The 25,173-nt window shown below is 43.0% G+C and overlaps 1 protein-coding gene across 1 annotated transcript in view; it reads left to right on the top strand.

Moving 5' to 3' along the window:
- Window positions 1-15,647, top strand: part of ptcd3 (pentatricopeptide repeat domain 3) — a 46,680-nt gene extending 31,033 nt beyond the window's left edge. Inside the window, exons 16-24 of the mRNA XM_041190540.1 lie at window positions 900-928; window positions 2,181-2,287; window positions 7,178-7,256; window positions 9,438-9,528; window positions 9,631-9,716; window positions 12,567-12,709; window positions 14,255-14,296; window positions 14,457-14,615; window positions 15,320-15,647. Of these exons, the coding sequence (XP_041046474.1) occupies window positions 900-928; window positions 2,181-2,287; window positions 7,178-7,256; window positions 9,438-9,528; window positions 9,631-9,716; window positions 12,567-12,709; window positions 14,255-14,296; window positions 14,457-14,615; window positions 15,320-15,410 (827 nt within the window). The 3' untranslated portion in view covers window positions 15,411-15,647. The remainder of the gene's footprint in view (window positions 1-899; window positions 929-2,180; window positions 2,288-7,177; window positions 7,257-9,437; window positions 9,529-9,630; window positions 9,717-12,566; window positions 12,710-14,254; window positions 14,297-14,456; window positions 14,616-15,319) is intronic.
- Window positions 15,648-25,173: the final 9,526 nt, after the last annotated feature.

Below are 25,173 nucleotides of genomic sequence, written 5' to 3' on the forward strand. Positions count from 1 at the left end.
GTGTAGTGGTAATGTTATTGGACTAGTAATCCAGGGGCCCAGGCTAATGCTCTGGGGACATGGATTCAAATGCCACTACAGAAGCTGGTGGAATTTAAATTCAAGTAATAAAAAAAAATCTGGAATTGAAAGCTAGTCTCAGTAGTGGTGACCACCATTACAACCGCCATCTGCTTCATTAATGTTCTCTTGGGAAAGAAATCTGCTACCCTTACCTGGTCTGGCCCATATGTGACCCTAGGCCCACAGTATTGTGCTTGACTCTTAACTGCCCTCTGAGATGGCCTAGTAAGCCACTCCGTTCAAGGGCAATTAGGATTGGGCAACAAATGCTGGCCTTGCCAGTGATGTCCATATCCCATGAAAAAAATTAATGAGGCGAGGATCTCCAAGAAGAAAGGGTGAGTAGGATTGTGTATTTGAACCGCAAATGGAAAGAAAGAGAGACATTCATGTGCACTGATCAGTAACAGTGAGTGAGAAAATGTCATGGAAAATGTAGAGTTAAAAGCTAGAGGAGGGGCAGGGATTGCATTGGTTGAAAAGCTTTCAACGCATGGCAGCAACATTACCATTGGCTATCGAAAATACTTCTTGTGTCGTAGCATTGAGGTGAAATTATATAAGGTAAATTGTACAAGGAGTGCTGCTGAAGTGATAGCTTGACTCAGTTAGTAGCATTCTCGTCTGTGAGTAAGGGGGCTGTGGAGTTGAGTCTCATGAGGAAATTGGAATGATACAATACTGAGATCGTGCTGCATTGTGTATGAGACATTTGAACCAATTCCCAAATGAGCACAAAAGATCTCAAGACATTGTTTGAGCCTTTCCACCATGCCTTCCTCTATTGACCTCACTAAAAATAAATGATTAACTGGTCTTGTTTTCTTTCTCTGCAGTGAACTTCTTTATCAGTGCTATGAGGCTGGTAAGTATTTAACTCTTTCTGGTATATCTGTACTTTCATAAATGAAGCAGCTGTTTCTTCCTCCTCCAATTGGACTTGCTAGTTTAGGCTGCTCTTAGTGTGACTCTTAACTGCTTCCAGCGTACAGACTTGTGAAGAATGAAATACTATATATTTATCTGTAGTACCAGAGTTTGGGGGGGTGGGGTCATACTATCCTGAGCAGTGGGGGAAACTAATCCTTCTCTCTACAGCTGGCTCTGTTGACCGCATTGCTCAACCTTTCAAATGGTCTTCCGACTTGGTGCAGCCTAATTTCAAGCAGCCCTGAAGTTTTTCTGTAACTGAAGCTAAATGCGATTGGTGTTTAAAGAGATGGTGCAGTTGCAGAAACTTTATTGAACTTTATTGAACTACTTTTTCACTCCTTTTCCCCAACAACCACCACCCCCCCCCCCCCCCGACCCCACCTCCCCATGCCAACTCCTGCCATCAAAATAGCCTGAAAAATTAACAGTAGCTTTCCTGCATTTGCATTTGTTCAGGTGCATCCCACTGTAGTTGTCATTAAAATATACTTTGTGATCGACAGAAAATATGAAGTATAATAGCTGGCCCAGGCATTGCAGCATATGAAAATTGAGCCATGTTGGGTTGCCTGAGTGCATCCATGGTATACAAGTGTTGGACACTTCCTAAAGCTTTGAGGCAATGTGGAGATTATTGTAACCAAATGAAGAGATACGGACATCTGTGAAGGGTTTAGAAAAGGGCTACAGAAATCATTTCAAGAACTTGAGGCTGAGGCAGCTGAATCTATTCAATAGAAAATCGTGATTAGGCATTGAAGTGAAGGAAGCTGATGTGAATGAAGAATAATTGTGCAAACTTGAAATGGGAGAACCGAGTATCATGACGTTAATTAAAATTTCATTTAAGAATTGCACCGTGCTTGTAGGTGATTTCTGGAACACACTGCCACCAAGCGGGAAATTGGATCGGTTTCTCATTTTAGTGACTCTTTGAAAAGGCCAGTGGACAGGGTTGGGCGGGGGGAGATAAGGAGGGATGGTGAGACAGTAAGTCAACCAGCTCTGTATGCTTATCAAATTTGAAAATGCATCAACTGAGGGGATGGGATGGCCATTGCGTGCAAGCCACCTGTTCAAATTCCAGCAAATGATGTTTTTGCAAAAATCTTTGTGAGCACTGAGGTATATTTAAATGTTGCAAAGTCTGACACATTTTCTTTTCTTTCGTTTCCTTCCTGCAGTGTTTTGATTTGAAAGACCTCGACTTGGCCTACAGATTACACAAGGTTCTTGAAACTGGAAACAACTGGATGTTATTGGGTGATTCTTATCAACAAAGTATTTATTAGTAAGAGCGTTTGACATTTGTTCACCAGATTGTTTTTAAAGTTTGCAGGCTTTTTTAAAAATTCCTTCATGGGATGTGGGCATCGCTGGCAATTTGTCACCCATCCCTAATTGCCCTTGAACTGAGTGGCTTGCTTAGCCATTTCGGCGGACAGTGAAGAGTCAACCACATTGCTGTAGGTCTGCAGTCGCATGTATACCAGACTGGTTGAGGATGGCAGATTTCCTTCCCTAAAGGATATTAATAAACCAGAACGATTTTTATGACAATCAATGATGTTAGCTTTTAATTCCAGATTTATTCATTAATTGAATTTAAATTCTACCAGCTGCTGTGGTGGGATTTGAACCCACATCCTTTGGGCATTAGTTTGGGCTTCTGGTTCAGTCATCCAGTGACTTTGCCACAATGCCCCTATTTGGTCATCTGGCACCGTTTTTAATAGTTTTTTTTAATCCTTTTAATTTTTAATTTATTCATTTTTATTTATTTATATACTTTGTTATCCTTTTTCCCCCAACCACCACCCCCACACACACACACACACACACACACACACACACACACACACACACACAGGGCTATCTCACTTGTTTCCGTGTTGTGCTTTCACTGATCTTTGTTCGTCAATTAACACATTCTACTATCTTACCTTTTATGCCACTATCAGGACCTTCTTTAGTCTTTAACACTTCCTTTTCTTGTGTCCATGACAATTTTGTCAGCCTCTCCTGAGTTCCCACCTCATAGACATTTACAGCACAGAAGGAGGCAGTCGTACCATCATGTCTGTGCCGGTCAACAAAGATCTGACTACACTAATCCCATTTTCCAGCGCTTGGCCCATAACCCTGGAGGCTTTGGCAATGCAATTGAATATCTAAATACTAAAGTGTTATAAGAATTTCTGACTCAAGCACCCTTTCAGGCAGTGAGTTCCAGACTCCAACCACCCTCTGGGTGAAAAAAGTGCTCCTCAACTCCCCTCTTAGCCTTCTACCCCTTACCTTAAATCTATGTCCCCCTGGTTATTGACCCCTCTGCTAATGGAAAAAGTGCCTTCCTATCCACCCTATCTATGTCCCTCATAACCTTATACGTCTCTATCTTATACCTCTCAACCTTCGCTGTTCCAAGGAAAACAAGCCCAGCCTATACAATCTTTCCTCATAGCTCAGACCCTCCAGCCCAGGCAACATCCTGGTAAATCTCCTTTGCATCCTTTCCAGTACAATCACATCCTTCCTATAATGTGGCGACCAGAACTGCACGCAGTACTCCAGTTGTGGCCTAACAGTGTTTTATTCGGTTCCAGCATAACCTCCCTGCTCGTGTATTCTATGCCTCTGCTAATAAAGGCAAGTATCCCATATTCCTTCTTAACCACCTTATCTACCTGCCCTGCTACCTTCAAGGATCTGTGGATATGCACACCAAGGTCCCTCTGATCTTCAGTACTTTTCAGGGTCCTGCCATTCATATTGTAATCCCTTGCCTTGTTAGCCTTCCCCAAGTGCATTATCTTGCACTTATCCGGGTTGAATTCCATTGGCCACTGCTCTGCCCACCTGACCAGTCCATTGAAATCCTGCAGTTTACGGCTATCCTCCTCACTATTTACCACCCTACCAATTTTCATGTCATCTGCGAACTTCTTGATCATACCCCCTTCATTTAAGTCCAGATCATTTATGTACACCACAAGCAGGAAGGGGCCCAGCACCAAGCCCTGCGGAACCCACTGGAAACAGACTTCCAGTCACAGAAACATCCCTCTACCATCACCCTTTGCTCCCTGCCACTCAGCCACCTTTGGATTCAACATGCCACTTTGCCTCGGATCCCATGGACTCTGACTTTCTTGATCAGTCTGCCATGCGGGTCCTTATCAAAAGCCTTGCTAAAGTCCATGTAGACCACATCAAATGCACCTTCCATTTTGCTCTATACACTCCTAAGCAGTATAAAATCCATCACGTTCTACTTCTCTTTAGCTTTGAAGAAAAGTCATAGGGACTCGAAACATTAACTCTGTTTCTGCCTCCACAGATGCTACCAGATCTGCTGGGTTTTTTCCAGCATTTTCTATTTTTATTTTAGGTTTCCAGCACCCACAGTATTTTGCTTTTATATCAACTTCAGTTTGGCCATCCTAGTCCCAGAGGTTAAATCTAATTAAAGGCCAGACAGTGTTTTGAATCACATGGTCATTCTGTCGAACTGGATTTGAAAGGTCCTTTAGGGAAGGAAATTACCTTAAAAGAAAAATACTGCGAATGCTGGAAATCCAAAATAAAAAGAGAAAATGCTGGGAAAGCGCAGGAAATTACCTTACCCAGTCTGGCCTACATGTGACTCCACAGCCCTCTGAAATGGCCCACTCAGTTCATGGGCAGTTGGGGGTGGGCAACAAATGTTGGTCTTGCCAGCAATGCCCACATCCCATGAAAGAATTTTTGTTTTTAAATGTTGTGGGTGTGTTATGAGGAAGTGAAATTTGAGTGAGGAAATCCTTAACCTCAGGGATAGTTAGTGACTATTTATATATAGTAGCACCCTTTTTAGGGTCATAAAAAGAGAAAAGAGGGGTAGAGAATTTCCAAGGTTCAAGACCAAGGCAGCTGGACGCATGACCACCATTGGTGGGACAAAGGAAATCGGAAATGTGCAGGAGGCCAGAATAGGAGGAGCACACAGAAGAGGATGTTAGGTATCAGAGAAAGGAATCCTGAATAAGACCAATTTAATTTTGGTACCCACTTTAAAATTAGGATCTGAAGGCTTCGCACTGAGATAATCCCATTCTTGTGCATCAATCTTGTATATTAAGTTGGAGAATTCTAGTGCACAGACTGAATTCCAACATTTTCATTTTTTGCATTAGAGTTTGTTCGTCAAGCACTTTATTCTCGCTTCAGAACTAATGATACCTCTGGTCAGGCTGTTCCAGTACAGCTGCAGCACTGACATCTGGGACAATGTGGAAAATTGCCCAGCTATGTCATGTCAACAAATAGCAGGACAAATCTAACCTGGTCAATTACTGCCTGATCAACCAACTCTCTATCCAGAACAAAGTGTTGGAAGAGGTCATCGATAGTGCTATCAAAAAGCAATTACTCAGCAATAACCTGCTCACAGAGATTCAGTTTGGGGTCTGCTAGGACAACTCAGCTCCTGACCTCATTACAGCCTTGGTCCAAACCTGGACAAAAGAGCTGAACTGAACTGATGGTGAGGTGAGAGTGACTGTCCTTGACATCAAGGCAGCATTTGACTGAGTGTGGCATGAAAGAGCCCTAGTAAAATTGAAGCCAGTGGAGTTCAGGGGAAAAATACTTCACTGGGTGGAATCATACCACCCACAGAGGAAAAAGTGGTTGTTGGAGGTCAATCATCTCAGCCCCAGGACATGACTGCAGGAGTTCCTCAGGGTAGTGTCCTGGGCCCAACCATCTTCAACTGCTTCATCAATGACCTTCCCTCCATGATAAGGTCAGAAGCGGTCCCATGTCCATATGCAGCAAGAGCTGGACAACATTAAAGTTTGAGCTGTTAAGTGGTAACTAACAGTTGTGCTACACAAGTGCCAAGCAATGATCATTTCCAAGTCAGAACCCAACCATCTCCCCTTGACATTTGATGGCAGTGCCATCGCTGAATTCCCCACCATCAGCGTCCTGGGGGAGACCAGAGACTGAACTGAACCAACTACATAAAAACTGTGGCTGCAGAAAACAGGTCAGAGGCTGGTTATGCTGCAATGAGCAGCTCATCTCCTGACTCCCCAAACCTGTCCACCATTTGCAAGGCTTTAGTGATGGAATACTCTCCACTTACCTGAATGAGTTCAACTCCAACAACAATTGAGCTCGATACCATCCATGACAAAGCAGCCTGCTTGTTTGGCACCCCATCCGCCCCCTTCAACCTTCACTTCCTCACCACTGGCACACAGTGGCGGCATTGTGTACCATCTACAAGATGAACTGCAGCAACTTGCCTAGGCTTCTTTGATAGCACCTTCTGAACCTGTGACCTTGACTGCCTTGAAGAACGAGGACAGCAGGTGCATGGAAACTCCACCACTTCTAAGCCACACACATTCTTGACTCGGAACTATATTGCCGTTCCTTCATCACTGGAACTCACTCCCTTCAGCACTGTGGGTTTACCTTCACCAGAGAGTCTGCAGTAGTTCAAGAAGGTGGCTCACCACCGCCTTCACGTGGGCAGTTGGAGATGGACAATAAATATTGGCCTTTACAGCGATATCCACATTCCGTCAATTAATTTTTTTTAAATCAAAAAAAGAATTACAGCTATTTTATAATTCCTGTGATGCGCCTTGGACAGTTTACTACAATAGTTAATGAAGGTAGATTGGGGAGGTTGGGACTGTTTTCCTTGGAGAAAAGGAGGCTGAGAGGACATTTGATAGAGGCATTCAAAATCATGAGGGGTCTGGACAGAATAGGTAGGGAGAAACTGTTCTCACTCAAAAGGATAGAGAACCAGAGGACACAGATTTAAAGTAATTGAGGTAAAGGAAGCAAAAGCAATGTGAGGAAAAGCTCTTTCATTAAGCAAGTGGTTAAGGCCTCGAATGGTCTGCCTGAGTGTGTGGTGGGGGCAGGTTCAACCAAAGTATATTCAAGAAGTAATTAGAGTGTTATCTGAAAAGGAAGAATATATGCAGGGTTATGGGGAGAAGGCAGGAGAAAAGGAGATAAAGAAGGCACTAAGTGAGTCGCTCATTCAGAGAGCCAGTGAAGACATGATGGACTGAATGGCCTCCTGTGCTGTAACAATTCTGTGGTAAAGGTGCTATATGAATGCAGGTAGTTGTTGCTGATAAACATTAAAATGCTTATTAAATTTAATTCTCAGTGGGAGATTCTTTAACATCTTGTGCATGATGGAGAGCATTGACGTGGTTCTCAAGTGGTATAAAGCTCTCGTTCCATCGGTAAGTCTGTTTTACAACCCTATTAATAGTTAACAACTCCCAGCTGATAAGCAACTGAAGTACTGATTTTTGGTTCTGAAGATAAATTAAATTTTTTTTAATTTGGAAGCTGGTTTTGAAACCTGAAAATGCTCAGAACACATACACTTAAGTGTCTGAAAGAGAAAAGTTTGGGTGAATTCTTCTCCTAGGATCAGAGCGAGGGCTTTGTCCCGGTGACTGGGAAAATCGGAGCGGGCATGGGGCGGGTGTAGAAAATGGACAAGGGATAAAGATCACTAAAGAAATCATATTAGGAATACTATTGGGACTAAAAACTGACAATTCCCCATGAACTGATAGCCTGCATCCAAAGAAAGTTGCTACAGAGGTAGTGGATGCATTGTTGTAATCTTCCAAAATTTCCTAGTTTCTAGAAAGTTCCCAGCAAATTGGAAAACCATTAAATGTTTAAGAAAGGAGGGAGGCAGAAAGCAGGAAACTGTAGGCCAGTTAGCCTAATATCTGTCATTGGAAAAATGCTGGCATCAATTACTAAGGAAGTGGTAGCAGGACATTTAGACAAAAACTGGCAGAGTCAACATGGTTTATGAAAAGGAAATTGTGTTTGACAAATTTATTTGTGCTTTGAGGATGTAACAAGCAGGGTGGATAAAAGGGAGCCAGTGGATATGATATATTTGGATTTCTTAAAGGCTTGCGTTAAGGTGCCGTATAAAAGATTACTACATAAGATAAGAGCTCGTGGTATTTGTGGCAAGATATTGGGATGAATAGTGGATTGAACAACTAACAGGAAACAAGGTCAGAATAAATGAGTCATTACAGGTTGACAAACTGCAACTACTGGAGTGCCACAGGGATCAGTGCTGGAGTCTCAACCATTTACTATCTATGTTAATGGCTTGAATGAAGGGACTGTGTATTGTAGCCACTTTTGCTGATGACACAAAGATAGGAGGGAAAGCTAGTTGTGGGGAGCCCACAAGAGTCTGCAAAGCTTTATGTATATATATATATATATATATATATATGTTAATTGAGTGGGCAAAAATTTGGCAGATGGAATATAATGTGTAAAATGTGAAGTTGTCCACTTTGGCAGGAAGAATAAAAAAGCAGAATATTATTTAATTGGAGAAAGACTGTAGAATGCTGCAGTACAGAGGGACCTGGGTGTCCTTGCACATGAATCACAAAAAGTTAGCATGCAGGTACAGCAAGTAATTACAAAGACAAATGGAATGTTGGCCTTTATTGCAAGGGGTGGAGTTTAAAAGTATGAAACTCTTGCTATAGTTGAACAGGGCATTGGTGAGACCATACCAAGAGCATTATGTAACAGTTTTGGTCCCTTTTAATTAAGGGGGGGATATACTCGCATTGGAAGCCGTTCAAAGAAGATTCACTTGGTTGATTCCTAGGATGAAGGGATTTTCTTTAGAGGGAAGGTAGAGCAGCTTGGGCCTATACTCATTCGAGTTTAGAAGAATGACAGGTGAACATATATAAGATTCTATGGGGACTTGACAGGGTAGATGTTGAGAGGATGTTTCCTCTTGTGGGGAATCTAGAACTAGGGAACACAATTTCAGGGGGCTGTTAGCCTTTGGAATTCTTTAGCCCAGAGAGCAGTGGAGGCTGGTCATTGACTATATTCAAGGCCTAATTAGATTTTTGATCTACAGGGGAATGATTGGTTATGGGGGCAGGCAGGAAAGTGGAGTTAAAGCCACATTCAGATCTTATTGGGTGACAGAGCAGACTCGAGACCAAATGGCCTACTCCTCCTGTGTATGTTCTTAAGAAGAAAAGGGCTTGGTAGGATACGAACGGACCAGCAGGTTTATAAACCTTGGGGAAGGAGTTAAAAAATGGCATTGTGTAGATAAAGAGCAGGAGATCAGAGGCTGTTAGTGGAGGGGGCAAGGAGTGAGTTAATAAGCTATGGCTTATGTTCAATAATGTGGGAGATGGGAAGAGGATCTATATAAGTGTCAATTTTGTTCATGGGGGATATGTAGCCTCCAGTTTGTAGCCTTGGCGTAGGATATTGTCTTTTCTGAATCTACTTGACTGCGTGTTTCCAATGTTTTAATATTTTAGTGAATGTTACATTTGATAAAACTGCAGGAAACATTTCATTTGAGAAATACTGAAGTGCAATTTTTTTTTTTACAGCTCTATTATCCTAACATACAAGGTATGAAGGATCTGCTCCAGGCATTGGATACAGAGAATCATTTGCACCTGATTCCACGTGTCTGGAAAGGTCAGTGTAGCCTGTTTGACCATTTGAAGGAATGAAGAAAACTTAAAGTTTACAACCCTTAAATCAAGGTTGAGGTGTTGGTATTTTGATTCTTTCACACAGACATTAAGCAACTTGGTCACAGTAACAAGCAGGATCTTGTGGAGGAGGTGCTTGAACTGATGGTTCGTGACAAACATAGTCCAGAGGTAAGAAAGATTCCTTGGAACGAATTTGTTGATTGTTGGTGCATTTTTTAAAATTTGGCCTTTTACGGGTGTGGATATCTCTGGCTGGGCCAGCATTTATTGCTCAGCCCCAATTCCCCTTGAGAAGGTGATGGTGAGCCGTCATCTTCAGCTGCTGCTGTCCCTGTGGTGTAAGTACACCCACAGTGCAGTTAGGGAGGGAGTTCCAGCGACACTGAAGGGATGGTGATGGGGTGTGTGGCTTGGAGGGGAATTTGTGGATGGTGGTGTTCCCATGCATCTGCTGCCCCTGTCCTTCTAGCTGGTAGAGGTCACAGGGTTGGAAGGTGCTATTGAAGGAGCCTTGGTGAGTTGCTGCAGTACATTTTGTAGGAACAAACGTACAATTTAGGAGCAGGAGATGGCCCCTCAAGCCTACTCCGCCATTCAATAGGATTGTGGCCAACCTGAATTTAATCTCAACCCCATATTCCTGCCTACCCCAATAACCTTTCACTCCCTTGTTAATCAAGAACCTATCTAGCTCTGTCTTAAAAATATTCAAAGGCTCTGCTTCCACTGCCTTTTGAGGAAGATTTCCAAAAGACTCTACCCTACGAGATAGAAAATTTCTCCTCATCTCTGTCTTAATTGAGCGACTCCTTATTTTTAAACAGTAACCCTTAGTTCTAGATTCTCCCACAAGAGGAAACATCCTCTCCACATCCACTCTATCCAAATCACTCAGGATCTTAAAGGTTTCAAGCAAGTCGCCGCCTCCTCTTCCAAATTCCAGTGGATACAAGCGTAACCTGTCCAACTTTTCCTCATAAGACAACCTGCCCATTCCTGATATTAGTCTAGTAAACCTTCTCTGAAATGTTTCTTATGCATTTACCTCTTTTTTAAAATAGGAGACCAGTACTGTACGCAATACTCCAGATGTGGTCTCACCAATGCCCTGTACAACTGAAGCATAACTTTAGTAATCCAATCCCCTCACAATAAATGAAACATTCTATTAGCTTTCCTAATTACCTGCTGTACCGGCATACTAGCCTTTTGTAATTCATGCACTAGGACATCCAGACCACTCTGAATCTCAGAGCTCTGCAATCTCTCACCATTTAGATAATAAGCATTTTTTATTCTTCCTGCCAAAATGAACAATTTCACATTTGACCATATTATACTCCCCTTGCCAGATCTTTATCCACTCACTTAACCTATGTCCCTTTGTAGCTCCTTATGCCCTCTTCACAATTTACTTTCCTATCTATTTTTGTCATCAGCAAATTTAACAACCATTCCTTTGCTCTCTTCATTTGAATAGGATTAAGGATGCAAAAGGCAAACTTAGAATTGTGTTCAACAACATTAACCACTTGCATTTGTGCTATTTAAAGGATAAAACATCCCCTACAGGGCCATAAGGAAAAATGGGCGCCAGGCTAAAGAAGGCATGATTTAAAAGGGGCTACCAATTGATCAAAGAGGAGGAGAGAGGGGATGAAGGATGAGGGATTTGGAAAAGGGTGGAGGAGCCCAGAGCCTGGCACCTGGGCACTGAAGGCATGGCTGCCAATGGCTGGGTGAAAAAATGAGGGTGTGGTGGTGTTGGAAAGAACCAAGTTAGAGCAAAGGAGAGTTTGGGGCTGAGGCTTGTAAAACGGGGTTTCGGGTTTAGGAAGGGCATAGCTGTCGGGGTGGCCTCACCAGGAGAATTTGGATTCTTGGGGAGCCAGAATGCTGTGTTGATCAGTACGGCCTGGGAAAATGGGGAAAATAGGACTTGGTGTGGGATGGGATATGGGTGGCAGAGTTTTAACTGAGCAGAGGATGAAAGATGGGAGGCTAGCCAAGGAAGAGCAATTTGACTTAGGAGGTAGCCACTGCAGATGACCAGAGGCAGAGGTGATGACGTTATCAATTTTGGAAGTTTTGAATTTTTTTTCTCTAATTGAACAGATATAGGATAGACCTTCAAATCGGGTTCTGTCAGTTGCTCTGTTTGCAAACAGTCTGGTTCAGCCTGACCAATAACAGAGGAAGGGATGGAGTCCATTGCAAAGGTGTGCAGTTTGAGCAATGGCTGATTTCAACCCCTCACAGAATGAGGATTAGACTTCCAGGCAGAGTGCATGCTATGAATTCATTCCAGTTGGATGATCTTAAATGGGCCAAATGGTCCTTATCTGTATCTATCCTGTGATACTAAATTTAAATGCAAGATGATTATAGTCCAACAGTTGAAGCGAAAATAAAGTGATTAATGGTAACATCCAACAGTTGTATCAACAAAGTCTAAAGTTTTATTAGAATGAGTGTTGATGAGGACTAACCAGTGAAGGACATGAGGCTGGATTTTTGACAGGGGCACTTGCGTTATATAATTTACAATAGGAAAAGTCTTGGGCACATTTATCGGTTTTTGAAGTATCGGTGCCACGAGGAACAATTAACCGGAGGGAATTACAGACTGGCATGAGTCTAAAAAACAGGCTGAACTAGACTGTTTGCAATTGGAGCAATTGGTAGAACCCAATTTGAAGGTCTCGCCCCATATCTGCTCAATTAGAATCAGGAATGTAATTGTGTTTAGTAATGTTACCTTGTACCCACTTGGATAGGACATTCCAGCTTAAAATAATCCTTCTGGTACGAAAGGTTGTTTATCTGATATCAAGTCGTGGATGAGCCAAACCTTTCTGGAATTTAACATTGGAAAGATCAATGGCATCTCATTCCGATCTTGTCAAAACTCTGCCTGTTTTTTCCAATTCCATCATTCCTGGAAGAGAGATGAGATCCCCAGTATACATTGAGGTTCTACATACAGATATTTAAATTAGCCTGTGGATTTCTTTACAGTTGCAAGTTGTATTTGCTGACTGTGCTCTGGATATAAAGGCTGCCTATAAACGGGACCAATTCCGTAACGTACAATGGACAGCTAACTCTTTGGGAAGTATGACTGCTCTGCTCTTAAGAGGAAGTCGAACTCAAGATGCATGGTGAGTATTCTGGAGATTAATTTATGGCTGACTGAAACCTACTTTAATAGACTATATGTTAATGCAGAAGAAAGAATTGAATGATTAGCTATTAAAATGCTATGTTCTGAAAGTGAGAATTGAGGGTCACAAATTATATATCAATAATATAAAGGAGGAGAAGACTAGATTAATGAGTCTTTGACTGGTGGGCTAACACCGTTCCTTCACTTCTGTCAGGTGCCTGGATTCGGCATCAGCTATTGGAAATCATGTCACCTCTCTGTAAGGGTTCTCTTAAAAGTTTGGAAACTCAACACACAAGTTCTAGGACATCAAATTTGCCCTAGATACCCAAGTGATAGTCTCACTCAGGGATCAGTGCAATAGCAGATGCTCTTCAGATATTTGGAATTAAGCTTTCTTTGAGGAAAAGTGGAGGGAGCTAAATTCAGTCGTTGCCTGTGCTTCACTGGCTGTCCTGGAAATGCTTAGTGGTGGAGTGATTTCTCATCCAAACTGATCTCATAACAATAGGTATCAAACCGGAAAATGTTCCATTCCCCCACCATTCCTTGCTCATGGACAATTGCCTTTGAAAATGTGTATGATGGAAACTTTCTGTAGAATGAAATAGAATCCACTCGGTCCAATTGATCCAAGGTTTATACTCTTCCCATTCTTCCATCCTACTCCCATGACCCTCTATTTCCTCCTCACTCGTATCAACATCTGCTTAAATGTATCAATGCCAGCTTCAACCATTCCATGTGGTAACAAGCTTCATTTTCTCATTATTCATGTAAAGACTTTTGTCCTAAATTAATTATTTGATCTGTTAGTGCCTATCTTTTAATTAGGTCTCCTTTGCTCTTGACTCGCTCACAAGCAGAAACTGGTTCTCCACATCAATTCTGTTAAACCCCTTTGTAATTTTGAAAACCTCTATCCAGCCTCTTTTTGGACCAGGGCTACAGATCATTTTTTTTCCTGAGCTGCTGTGGGCACTTGTTTCATCTCCCCATGGTACCCCAAAATGAATTTACTCATGAAGGGTTTTGAAAGAGCAGTTAAGGAAAAAATTTTTCAGTGGTAGAAGGGTTGGTAATCATAGGGCTCATATTTAAAGTAATTGGCAGACAGACCAGAGGTGACATAAGAATTTTTTTAATGAACTGTGACTATTGTGATCTGGAGTGGACTGCCTGAGAAAGGATGATGGGAGCTGATTCAATGGTTGCTTTCAAAAGGGAATTGGACAAATACCTGAAAGGGAAAAAAAAATGACAGGGGCACTGAGGGTGGGATTAATTGGATAGCTCTGCCATAGAGCTGGCAAAGGCACAAAATCCCAAATAACTTCTCTCTCTGCTCTAAATTTAGTGAGTGCAGGGTGGACAGGAGATCCGACTGAATAACTACAGCATTTCCCATGCTCCGTAACTCTTGATATTTGTGGATCACCTGCAATCTCATCCAGTGACAATTTCAACCCCAAAAAAGGCAATTTTTTGACTTTAAATAGTCAATGATGTGTGTGCAATAACTTCTTGTCTTTATTGCCAGGGGGATGCTGCAACTTTTTAAAACTAACAACAGGGTTCCTGGGTAAGTTGTCTCTTGTCAATGTTCAACAATTCAAATTAATGCCACTTGGATCTGTAAAGTTCAAAATGAAGGGAGGAAAACTCCCTTAGCGATTGCTATTGTGTTTTTGAAATTCCACAGAGGTGCTTTTCTGAAGTGTCTCTATCTTTTTTTAATTCAGTAAAGCACTACTGGATGAGTTTTTGGACCACGCTAAGGAAAGCTGTAACAAGGCCCTGGCTCTTGACTTGGTGAAGCTGGCCGGTGCGTTCAGTTTACCCGCAACATCAGAGTTGTTTGACCGGGTGATGAAGGATTTCGAGCTGACTGATGAAGAGAAGTAAGTCTGTCTGCTTGTAACCAGTGTTTTCAGCATAATTTTCTTTTTTAATGTGACAGAGGGAAAAGTGCATGTTCTACCTCACTTGCACCAATCCACATTCTGTGCCTATTCTGCATTGGGTGTATGTAGAATGATGGAATGCTCTCCACTTGGCTGGATGAATGCAGCTCCAAAACACCCAAGAAGCTTGACACCATCCAGGACAAAGCACCCCACCCACAAACATTCACTCCCTCCACCACCGACGCACAGTAGCAGCAGTGTGTACCATCTACAAGATGCACTGCAGCAACTCACCAAGCCTCCTTAGCGCCTTCCAAACCCATGACTACTACCATATAGAGGGACAAGGGCAGCAGATGGATGGGAACACCGCTACCTGGAAGTTCCCCTCCAAGTCACTCACCATTCTGACTCGGAAATATATCGCTGTTTCTTCACTGTCGCTGGGTCAATATCCTGGAACTCCCTTCTTAACACCACATGGACTGCAGCTGTTCACGAAGGCAATTCACGATCACCTTCTCAAGGAAAACTAGGAATGGGCAATATAAAAAAAAAAATGTTGGCCGAGCCAGCAATGCCCACGTTCCATGGATGATTTTTTTTAAATGGCAAAGAATTGAGATTTGTTGCAAAGCAAGATTGTGGATTTTGTGAAGCTTTAATTTGTTTTCCTTTTTTTTTAAACAAATAAACAGAGGATCACTGGAAGTGTTGAATGCCACCAGCAGCGACAGCAATGCCACCAGCAGTGACAGCAGTGACAGCAGTGATAGTGACCAAGAATAACATTTTGAGCAACCTGGGTTTATCAAATGTTCTGTTAAACACAAGAATGATTGCTTAAGGATTGACCTTGGTATTTGTTCACAACATGTAACCTCTGCACTGGACTGAGTGTGGCACAGATATTGATGCATTGAAATAATCTTCCACCTTTTACAGTTTTATCTTCTGTATTATTAATGCCATTCTACATAATGTAAGTTTTAAGTATATGGAATATTAAAAAAATGACAAAATTGACACTCTCAGTTGCTGCTATAATTCTGTTGATGACATGTTGAAAGTCAAAGATATTTAGCTATCTGTTTTATGTAATTCCCAACTTCTTCACAGGCACATCAGATGACCAGTGCCATTGTAACACTGAAAGCTTAGAAGTTTCAGATTAAATTCTGTGCTGCCGATAATCAAAAGCCTAACATCCCATTTAGCTCTATATTAGTAATGACAACTAGCTCATTCATTTAATAATCCAAATGTGCCTATCCTTGCAGAACGATGCCCTGAAATTCATCCTCTCCAACATTGTTAGTGCCATTGTGATCAAAAGAGCGAATTTGCAGAAGTTAATTCAATTGTCTACATATACTGTTCTGTATTAGAATAATGTAATATTCTTACATTCGTGTATTGGTGACTTCAGGCCTATGGTTTCCAAAGCTGGTACACCACTGGGGTATTCCTCATGTCATGTTTGGGTCTGTTGTAGACCAAGTGATAGATTTTGATTATTGGAGTAGTCAGCAGTTCCATTATTGTTGTATCACATGACTGCCAGGATGGTAGAAGGTGAACCAGATAGACCTTGATCATCATTGTCAAGCAGTTCCTTTGAGTGCCTGGAAAGTCCTTGGCATTCTGTTTAAATTGGCTTTGGCACTGGAGCTGCATTCCACATGGTGTCAAAACAAAGTGGTGGAAGACTGTCTCCAATGAACTGTCACCACATTTCTGTAAAGCCAACTCTAGAAGCTAATTGCAAGATAACTGCATCCTAAAAATCTGGGTCAAAATTCCATCATTTGATACACATATCAGAAGTAGACAACTGTGTGATAAATCCTTGGAAAAACTGAGAAAGTCGGAGCAGGTGTGAGGAGAATAGGAGTTAACATTTCACAAAAACAATTTTAAAATTGGATCCCCATGCAAAAGTTTATCTTTTAATTTCTTACCTATGGAGGGAATAAAATTTAGAAATAAATAGGAACAGGATTGGCAGACTTTTAAAGGGATATTTCAGGATACGCAGAATAGGTACATTCCAATGAGAGAGAACTTCCAAGAGGAGGACCCACCATCCGTGGTTAACTAAAAAAGCTAAAGACAGTATCAAACTTAAAGAAAAATTATGCTAAGAGGGGTGACGGGTCAGAAGATTGGACAGAATATAAAGAGCAGCAGAGAATGACAAATTAATTAGGTAAAATTAAAGTATGAGACAAAGCTAGCTGGAAATGTAAAGACAGTAAGAGTTTCTATGGATATTTTTTAAAAAGTTAAAGTGCGCGTTGGTCCTATATGAAGTGAGTCTGAGGAATTAATGCAAAGTAAGGAGATGGCAAATGAATTGAACAAGAATTTTGCGTTGATTTTCACGATAGAGGATATAAGTAACATCCCAGAAATAGCTGTTCAATCAGGAAATGGAAGGAAGGGAGGAACTCCGGAAAATTACAATCGCCAAGGAAGTGGTATTGAGCAAATTGTTGGAGCTGTGGGCTGACACAGCCTCAGGTCCTAGTGGACTTCATCCTAGGGTCTTGAAAGAAGTGACTAGTGAAATAGTTGGTTTTAATTTTCCAAAATTCCCTAAATTTGGGGAAGGTTCCGTTAGATTGGAAGAGAGCAAATGTTGTTCAAAAAGGGAGGAATACAGAAAGGAGGAGACAACGGGCCAGTTAGCCTAACATTTGTCATAGGGAAAATGTTAGAAGTTGTTATTAAAGATGTTATTGCAGGGCACTTCGAAAAGTTTACAGCAATCAGGCAGAGTCAGCATGGTTTCGTGAAAGGGAAATCATGTTTAACCAATTTATTGGAGCTCTTTGAAGAAGCCACATGCTGTGGATAAAGGGGAGCCGGTAGATGTGCTGCACTAAAAGACGTTTGATAAGGTGCCACATCAAAGGTCATTACAGAAAATAAAAGCTCATGGCATAATATATTGGCATGGAAAGAAGATTGGCTAGCTAACAAGAAGTAGAAGGTAGCCATAAATAGGTCTTTTTCTGGTTAGTGGGATGTGATGAATGGTGTGCCACAGGGATCAATGCTGGGGCCTCAACTTTTTATAATTTATATAAATGACTTGGATGACAGGACAGATGGTATTGTTGCTAAATTTGCTGATGACACAAAGATAGGTAGGAAAGCAAATTGTGAAGAGGACATAAGGAGGCTACATTGGTTAAGTGGGCAAAGATCTGGCAAATGGAATATAATGTGGGCATATGTGAAATTGTCCATTTTGGCAGGAAGAATAAAAAAGCATATCTAAATGAGAGATTATAAAGCTCGGAGATGCATAGGGATCTGGGTGTCCTAATGCATGAATCACAAAAGGCTATTATGCAGGTACAGCAGGTAATTAGGAAAGCTAATAGAATGTTATTGTTTATTGTAAGGGGAATTGGATACAAAAGTAGGGAGGTTATGTTTTATTTGTACAGGGCAGTGGTGAGACCACATTGTACAGTACTGGTCTCCTTATTTAAGGAAAGATGTAAATGTTAGAAACAGTTCAAAAAAGGTTTATTAGACTAATACCAGGAATGGCAGGTTGTTCAGATTAAGTTTGTATCCACTGGAATTTGGCTCAAAACTTTTAAGATACTGAGGGGTCTTGACAGAGTGCAAAGAGCAGTGGGAAACTAGGGGATTGGGAAACCTACAAATATCAACAGAGGACAACTAAAAAAGAAATAAGGAGGGAGAAGATTAAATATGAGGGTAAACTAGCCAGTAATATGAAAGAAGATTGCAAGAGTTTTTTTTAGATATATAAAGGGTAAGAGAGAGGCAAAAGTGGACATTGGGCCGTTGGAAAATGATGCTGGAGAAGTAGTAGTGGGGAACAAAGAAATGGCAGAGGAGCTGAATAGGTACTTTGTGTCAGTCTTCACAGTGGAAGACAAGTGACATCCCCAAAGTTCGAGAGTCGGGGGGCAGAGGTGACTAGTGGAGTTGTGCAGGGGTCAGTGTTGGGACCACAACTTTTCACTTTATACATTAATGATCTAGATGAAGGAACTGAGGGCATCCTGGCTAAGTTTGCAGATGATACACAGATAGTTGGAGGGACAGGTAGTATTGAGGAGGCGGGGAGGCTGCAGAAGGATTTGGACAGGTTAGGAGAATGGGCAAAGAAGTGGCAGATGGAATATAACATGGGGAAGTGTGAGGTCATGCACTTTGGTAGGAAGAATAGAGGCATAGACTATTTTCTACATGGAGAGAGAATTCAGAAATCTGGAATGCAAAGGGACTTGGGAGTCCTAGTCCAGGATTCTCTTAAGGTTAACTTGCAGGTTGAGTCGATAGTTAGGAAGACAATGTTGGCATTTATTTCGAGAGGACTAGAATATAAAGGCAGGGATGTGCTGCTGAGGCTTTATAAGGCTCTGGTTAGACCACATTTAGAATATTGTGAGCAATTTCAGGCCCCGTATCTCAGGAAGGATGTGCTGGCCCTGGAGAGGGTCCAGAGGAGGTTCACGAGAATGATCCCAGGAATGAAAGGCTTAACATATGAGGAACGTTTGAGGACTCTGGGTCTATACTCGATGGAGTTTAGAAGGATAAGGAGGGATCTGATTGAAACTTACAGAATACTGAAAGGCCTGGATAGAGTGGGCGTGGGGAAGATGTTTCCATTAGTAGGAGAGACTAGGACCCGAGGGCACAGCCTCAGAGTAAAGGGAAGACCTTTTAGAACAGAGATGAGGAGAAACTTCTTTAGCCAGAGAGTGGTGAATCTATGGAATTCATTGCCACAGAAGGCTGTGGTTGCCAGGTCACTGAGTGTATTTAAGACGGAGATAGATAGGTTCTTGATTGGTAAGGGGATCAAAGGTTACGGGGAGAAGGCGGGAGAATGGGGTTGAAAAACTTATCAGCCATGATCGAATGGTGGAGCAGACTCGATGGGCCGAATGGCCTAATTTCTGCTCCAATGTCTTATGGTCTTATGTGGAGAAGATATTTCCTCTTGTGGAAGAATCTAGAATTAGGGGTCACTTTTTAAAAATAAGAGGTTGCTCATTTAAGACAGAGATGAGGAGAATTTTTTTCTGAGGGTTGAGAGTCTTTGGAACTCTGCTTCCACTGCCTTTTGAGGAAGAGAGTCTTTGAATATTTTTAAGGCAGAGCTAGATAGATTCTTGATTAACAAGGGGGTAAAGGTTATCGGGGTAGGTGGGAGGTTACAATCACAACAGCCATGATCTTATTAAATGGCAGATCAAGCTTGAAGGGCCACTCCTCCTCCTAGATAAAAGCAAAATACTGTGGATGCTGGAAATCTGAAACAAGAACAAAAACAAAAACGGAGAGGAACACAGTTAAAAGTTTCGAGTCTGGATGACTTCATCAGAAGTAAAGAAATATAGAAATGTGGTGAAATATAAGCTGGTTGAGGGGGGTGGGACAGGTAGAGCTGGATAGAGGGCCAGTGATAGGTGGAGGCAAAGAAGAGAGTGCCAAAGATGTCGTGGACAAAGGGGTGTTGACAGTGGTGATATTATCTAAGGAATGTGCTAATGGTGACATTAAGGGTAGAAAGCAGGTCAAATAAGTGGCAGATTGCCCTAGTGGGGGTGGGGTGGGAGTAAGGAATCAAAATGGGCTAAAAGGTGGAGATAAAACGATAGATTTAAAAATAGATGGGAAAAGAAAAATATTTTAAAAAAATATAAATTATTGGGAAAAGGGGATCAGAAAGGGATGGGGATGGAGGAATGAGTTCATGATCTAAGGTTGTTGAACTCAATGTTAAGTGCGGAAGGCTGTAGAGTGCCTCGTCTCTTCTACCGCCTTCGTCTCTGTGCTCACTTCTTTGGGCAGGAGCCCTCTCCCCGTTCAACAGATCCTTTTAACCCGCCTCCAATATTCTTCCTCCACCTCGACCCCTCCCTCTTGATCTTTTCATTGAGAACTGTCGGTGTGACATCAGTCGTCTCAATTTCTCTGCGCCTCTCACCCACTCTAACCTGTCTCTGAACTTGCTGCACTCCATTCTCTCAGGTCCAACCCTGACTTTGTCATCAAACCTGCTGACAAGGTGGTGCTGTTGTCAGTGCGCCAGACAATCTCTACCTCGCAGAGGCTGAGTGCCAACTCACACACTTTCTCCTACCTCCCTCTGGATCATGACCCCACCACTGAACATCAAGCCATTGTTTCCAGGACTGTCACTGACCTCATCTTCCCTCCACAACTTCCAACCTCAGTCTCCCAACCTCAGATGGCCCACTTCTACCTCCTACCCAAAATCCACAAACAGGACTGTCCTGGCAGACCAATTGTGTCAGCGTGTCCCTGCCCCATGGAATTCATATTTCTTGCTATCTTGACTCAATTCTCTCTCCCCTGGTCCAGTCTCTTCCCACCTTCATCCGCGACTCCTCTGACGCCCTACATCCTATCAACAATTTTCAGTTCCCTGGCCCCAACCGCCTCCTCTTCACCATGGACGTCCAATCCCTCTACACCTCCATCCCCCACCGAGTCTGAGGGCTCTCCACTTCTTCCTCGAACAGAGGCCTGAACAATCCCCATCCACCACTACTCTCCTCCATCTGGCTGAACATATTCTCTCACTGAACAATTTCTCCTTAAACTCATCTCACTTCTTCCAAATAAAAGGTGTGGCTATGGGTACCCGTATGGGTCCCAGTTATGCCTGCCTCTTTATGGGGTATGTGGAACATTCCTTGTTCCAGTCCTACTCAGGCCCCCTCCCACAACTCTTTCTCCGGTACATCGATGATTGCTTCAGTGCTGCTGCATGCTCTCGTCTGGACCTGGAAAAATTTATTAATTTTGCTTCCAATTTCCACCCCTCCATCATTTTCACATGGTTCATCACTGACACTTCCCTCCCCTTCCTTGACCTTTCTGTCTCAAATTCTGGTGATAGACTGTCCACCAATATTCATTACAAGCCTACCGACTCCCACAGCTACCTTGACTACAGCTCTCACACCCTGCTTCCAGTAAGGACTCCATCCCATTCTCGCCTCCATTGCATATGTTCTGATGATGCCACTTTCCAAAACAGTTCCTCTGATATGTCCTCCTTCTTCCTTAACCGAGGTTTTCCACCCACAGTGGTTGACAGGGCCCTCAACCATGTCTGGTCCATCTCCCGCACATCCGTCCTCACTCATTCCTCTCCCTCCCAGAACCAAGATAGGGTCCCCCTTGTCCTCACTTATCACCCCACCAGCCTCCACATTCAAAGGATCATCCTCCACCATTTCCAGCATGATGCCACCACCAAACACATCTTCCCTTCACCCCCACAGCGGCATTCCACAGGGATCGTTCCCTCCGGGACACCCTGGTCCACTCCTCCATCACCCCCTATACCTCAACCCCCTCCCACGGCACCTTCCCATGTAACCGCAGAAGGTGCAACACCTGCCCCTTTAGGTTCCCCCCTCATCATCCAAGGGCCCAAACATTCCTTTCAAGTGAAGCAGCACTTCACTTGCACGTCCCTCAATTTAGTCTATTGCATTCGCTGCTCCCAATGCAGTCTCCCCTACCTTGGAGAGACCAAACACAGACTGGGTGACCGCTTAGCAGAACACCTTCGGTCTGACCGCATGCATCACCTAGACCTCCCTGTCGCTTGCCATTTCAACACTCCACCCTGCTCTCATGCCCATATGTCCATCCTTGGCCTGCTGCAATGTTCCAGTGAAGCTCAACGCACACTGAAGGAACAGCACCTAATCTTCTTACTAGGCAGTGTACAGCCTTCCGGACTTAACATTGAGTTCAACAACTTCAGATCATGAACTCTCTCCTCCATCCCCACCCCCTTTCTGATCTCCCTTTTTCCAATAATTTATATCTTTTAAATATATTTTTCTTTTCCCACCTATTTTTTAATCTATCGCTTTATCTCCATCTTTTAGTCCATTTCGATCCCTTCCCCCCAGCCCATGCCCACTAAGGCCATCTGCCACTTGTTTGTCCTGCTTTCTACCCTTAATGTCACCATTAGCACACTCCTTAGATAATATCACCACCGTCAACACCCTTTTGTCCTTTTGTCTACGACATCCTTGGCAATCTCTTTGCCTAGACCTATCACTGGCCCTCTATCCAGCTCTACCTGTCTCACTCCCCTCTACCAGCTTATATTTCACATTTCTATATTTCTTTAGTTCTGATGAAGAGTTATCCAGACTCGAAACGTTAACTGTGTTCCTCTCCACAGATGCTGTCAGACCTGCTGAGTTTTTCCAGCTGTTTTTGTTTTACTCCTGCTCCTAGATTGCATGTTTGTATATATGTATGTATGTATGAGTAAACCATTTGACTCCTCAAGCCTGCTCTATCATTCAATGTGATCATGACAGATCTGCTTCAACTCCATTTTCCCATCTGTTCCCCATATTCCATGATTCACAGATCTCAAAACTTCTATCCTGACCTTGAATGATGGAGCATCCACAACCCTCTGGGGCAGACAATTCCAAAAATTACAACCTGTTGAGTGAAAAAATTTCTCCTCATCTCAGTCCTAAATGATCATCCCCTTATCCTGAGACATACCACCACTGGCCCCCCCGTCATTCTAGATTCCCTGTCAGTAGAAACAACCTGTGTGTCTACCTATCAAGCCCCCAGAACCTTGTATGTTTCAATGAGATCACCTCTCATTCTAAGTATAGACGCAATTTACTCAACCTCGCAACCCCATCTAGTGAACGTTTGCTGTACTACCTCCAAGGCAAATATATTGTTCCTTATACATGGAGACCAGAACTGCACAGTACTCCAGCTGGTCTTACCAAAGCCTTGCTGCAGTGAATCTTGTAGATGGTACACTAAAGTCATGTTGCACCTATGGTGGGGGGAATGAGAGTGGATGTGGTGTCCATTAAAGGAGCTACTTTATACTGGATGGTGTTGAATTACTTGAGCCTTGTTGGAGCTACATACATCCACGCAAATGAGGGGTATTCCATCTTGTCACATGCTAGAGGTAGGTAGGCAAGCTTTGGGAGATTGGAGGTGAGCCTCTTGTAAATAAGGCTGAAGCATTTGCAACAATCTTCAGCCAGAAGTGCCAAATGGATGTCCAACTTGGCCTCCTCCAAAGGTCCCCAGTGTCACAGGTGCCAGTCTTCAGCCAATTCGATTCATTCCACATGATAAAAACATCATAAGAACATAAGACAAAAAAAAACCTGGAAAAACTCAGCAGGTCTGACAGCATCTGCGGAAAGGGATACAGTTAACGTTTCGAGTCCGTATGACTCTTCAACAGAACTAAGGAAAAATAGAAAAGAGGTGAAATATAAGCTGGTTTAAGAGGGGGGGTGGGACAGGTAGAGCTGGATAGAGGGCCAGTGATAGGTGGAGATAACCAAAAGATGTCACAGACAAAAGGACAAAGAGGTGTTGAAGGTGGTGATATTATCTAAGGAAATGGGTGACATTAAGGGTAGAAAGCAGGACGAGCAAGGTACAGATAGCCCTAGTGGGGGTCGGGTGGGGGGAAGGGATTGAAAAAGGCTAGAAGGTAGAGATAAAACAATGGATGGAAATACATTTAAAAATAACGGGAAAAGGTGGGAAAAGAAAAATCTATATAAATTATTGGAAAAAAGGGGATCGGAAAGCGGGTGAGGATGGAGGAGAGAGTTCATGATCTAAAATTGTTGAACTCAATATTCAGTCCAGAAGGCTGTAAAGTGCCTATTTGGAAGATGAGGTGCTGTTCCTCCAGTTTGCGTTGAGCTTCACTGGAACAATGCAGCAGGCCAGGGACGGACATGTGGGCATGAGAGCAGGGTGGAGTGTTGAAATGGCAAGTGACAGGGAAGTCTGGGTCATTTTTGTGGACAGACCGAAGGTATTCCGCAAAGATGTCACCCAGTCTGCGTTTGGTCTCTCCAATGTAGAGGAAACCACATTGGGAGCAACGAATGCAGTAGACTAAATTGAGGGAAGTGCAAGTGAAATGCTGCTTCACTTGAAAGGAGTGTTTGGGTCCTTGGACAGTGAGGAGAGGGGAAGTAAAGGGGCAGGTGTTGCACCTTCTGCGGTTGCATGGGAAGGTGCCATGGGAGGGGGTTGAGGTGTAGGGGGTGATGGAGGAGTGGACCAGGGTGTCCCGGAGGGAACGATCCCTGCAGAATGCTGCCGGTGGGGGGGGGTGGGGTGAAGGGAAGATGTGTTTGGTGGTGGCATCATGCAGAAGGTGCAACACCTTAATGTCACCTATTATCGCATTCCTTAGATAATATCACCACCTTCAACACCTCTTTGTCCTTTTGTCTATGACATCTTTTGGTTATCTCCACATATCACTGGCCCTCTATCCAGCTCTACCTGTCCCACCGCCGCCCCCACCCCCACCCCCCCTTAAACCAGCTTATATTTCACCTCTTTTCTATTTTTCCTTAGTTCTATTGAAGAGTCATATGGACTCGAAATGTTAACTGTGTTCCTCTCCGCAGATGCTGTCAGACCTGCTGAGTTTTTCCAGGAATTTTTGCTTTTGTTTTGGATTTCCAGCATCCGC

The sequence above is a fragment of the Carcharodon carcharias genome, chromosome 1 (genome assembly GCF_017639515.1).
Source record: "Carcharodon carcharias isolate sCarCar2 chromosome 1, sCarCar2.pri, whole genome shotgun sequence".
Lineage (NCBI taxonomy): Eukaryota > Metazoa > Chordata > Chondrichthyes > Lamniformes > Lamnidae > Carcharodon > Carcharodon carcharias.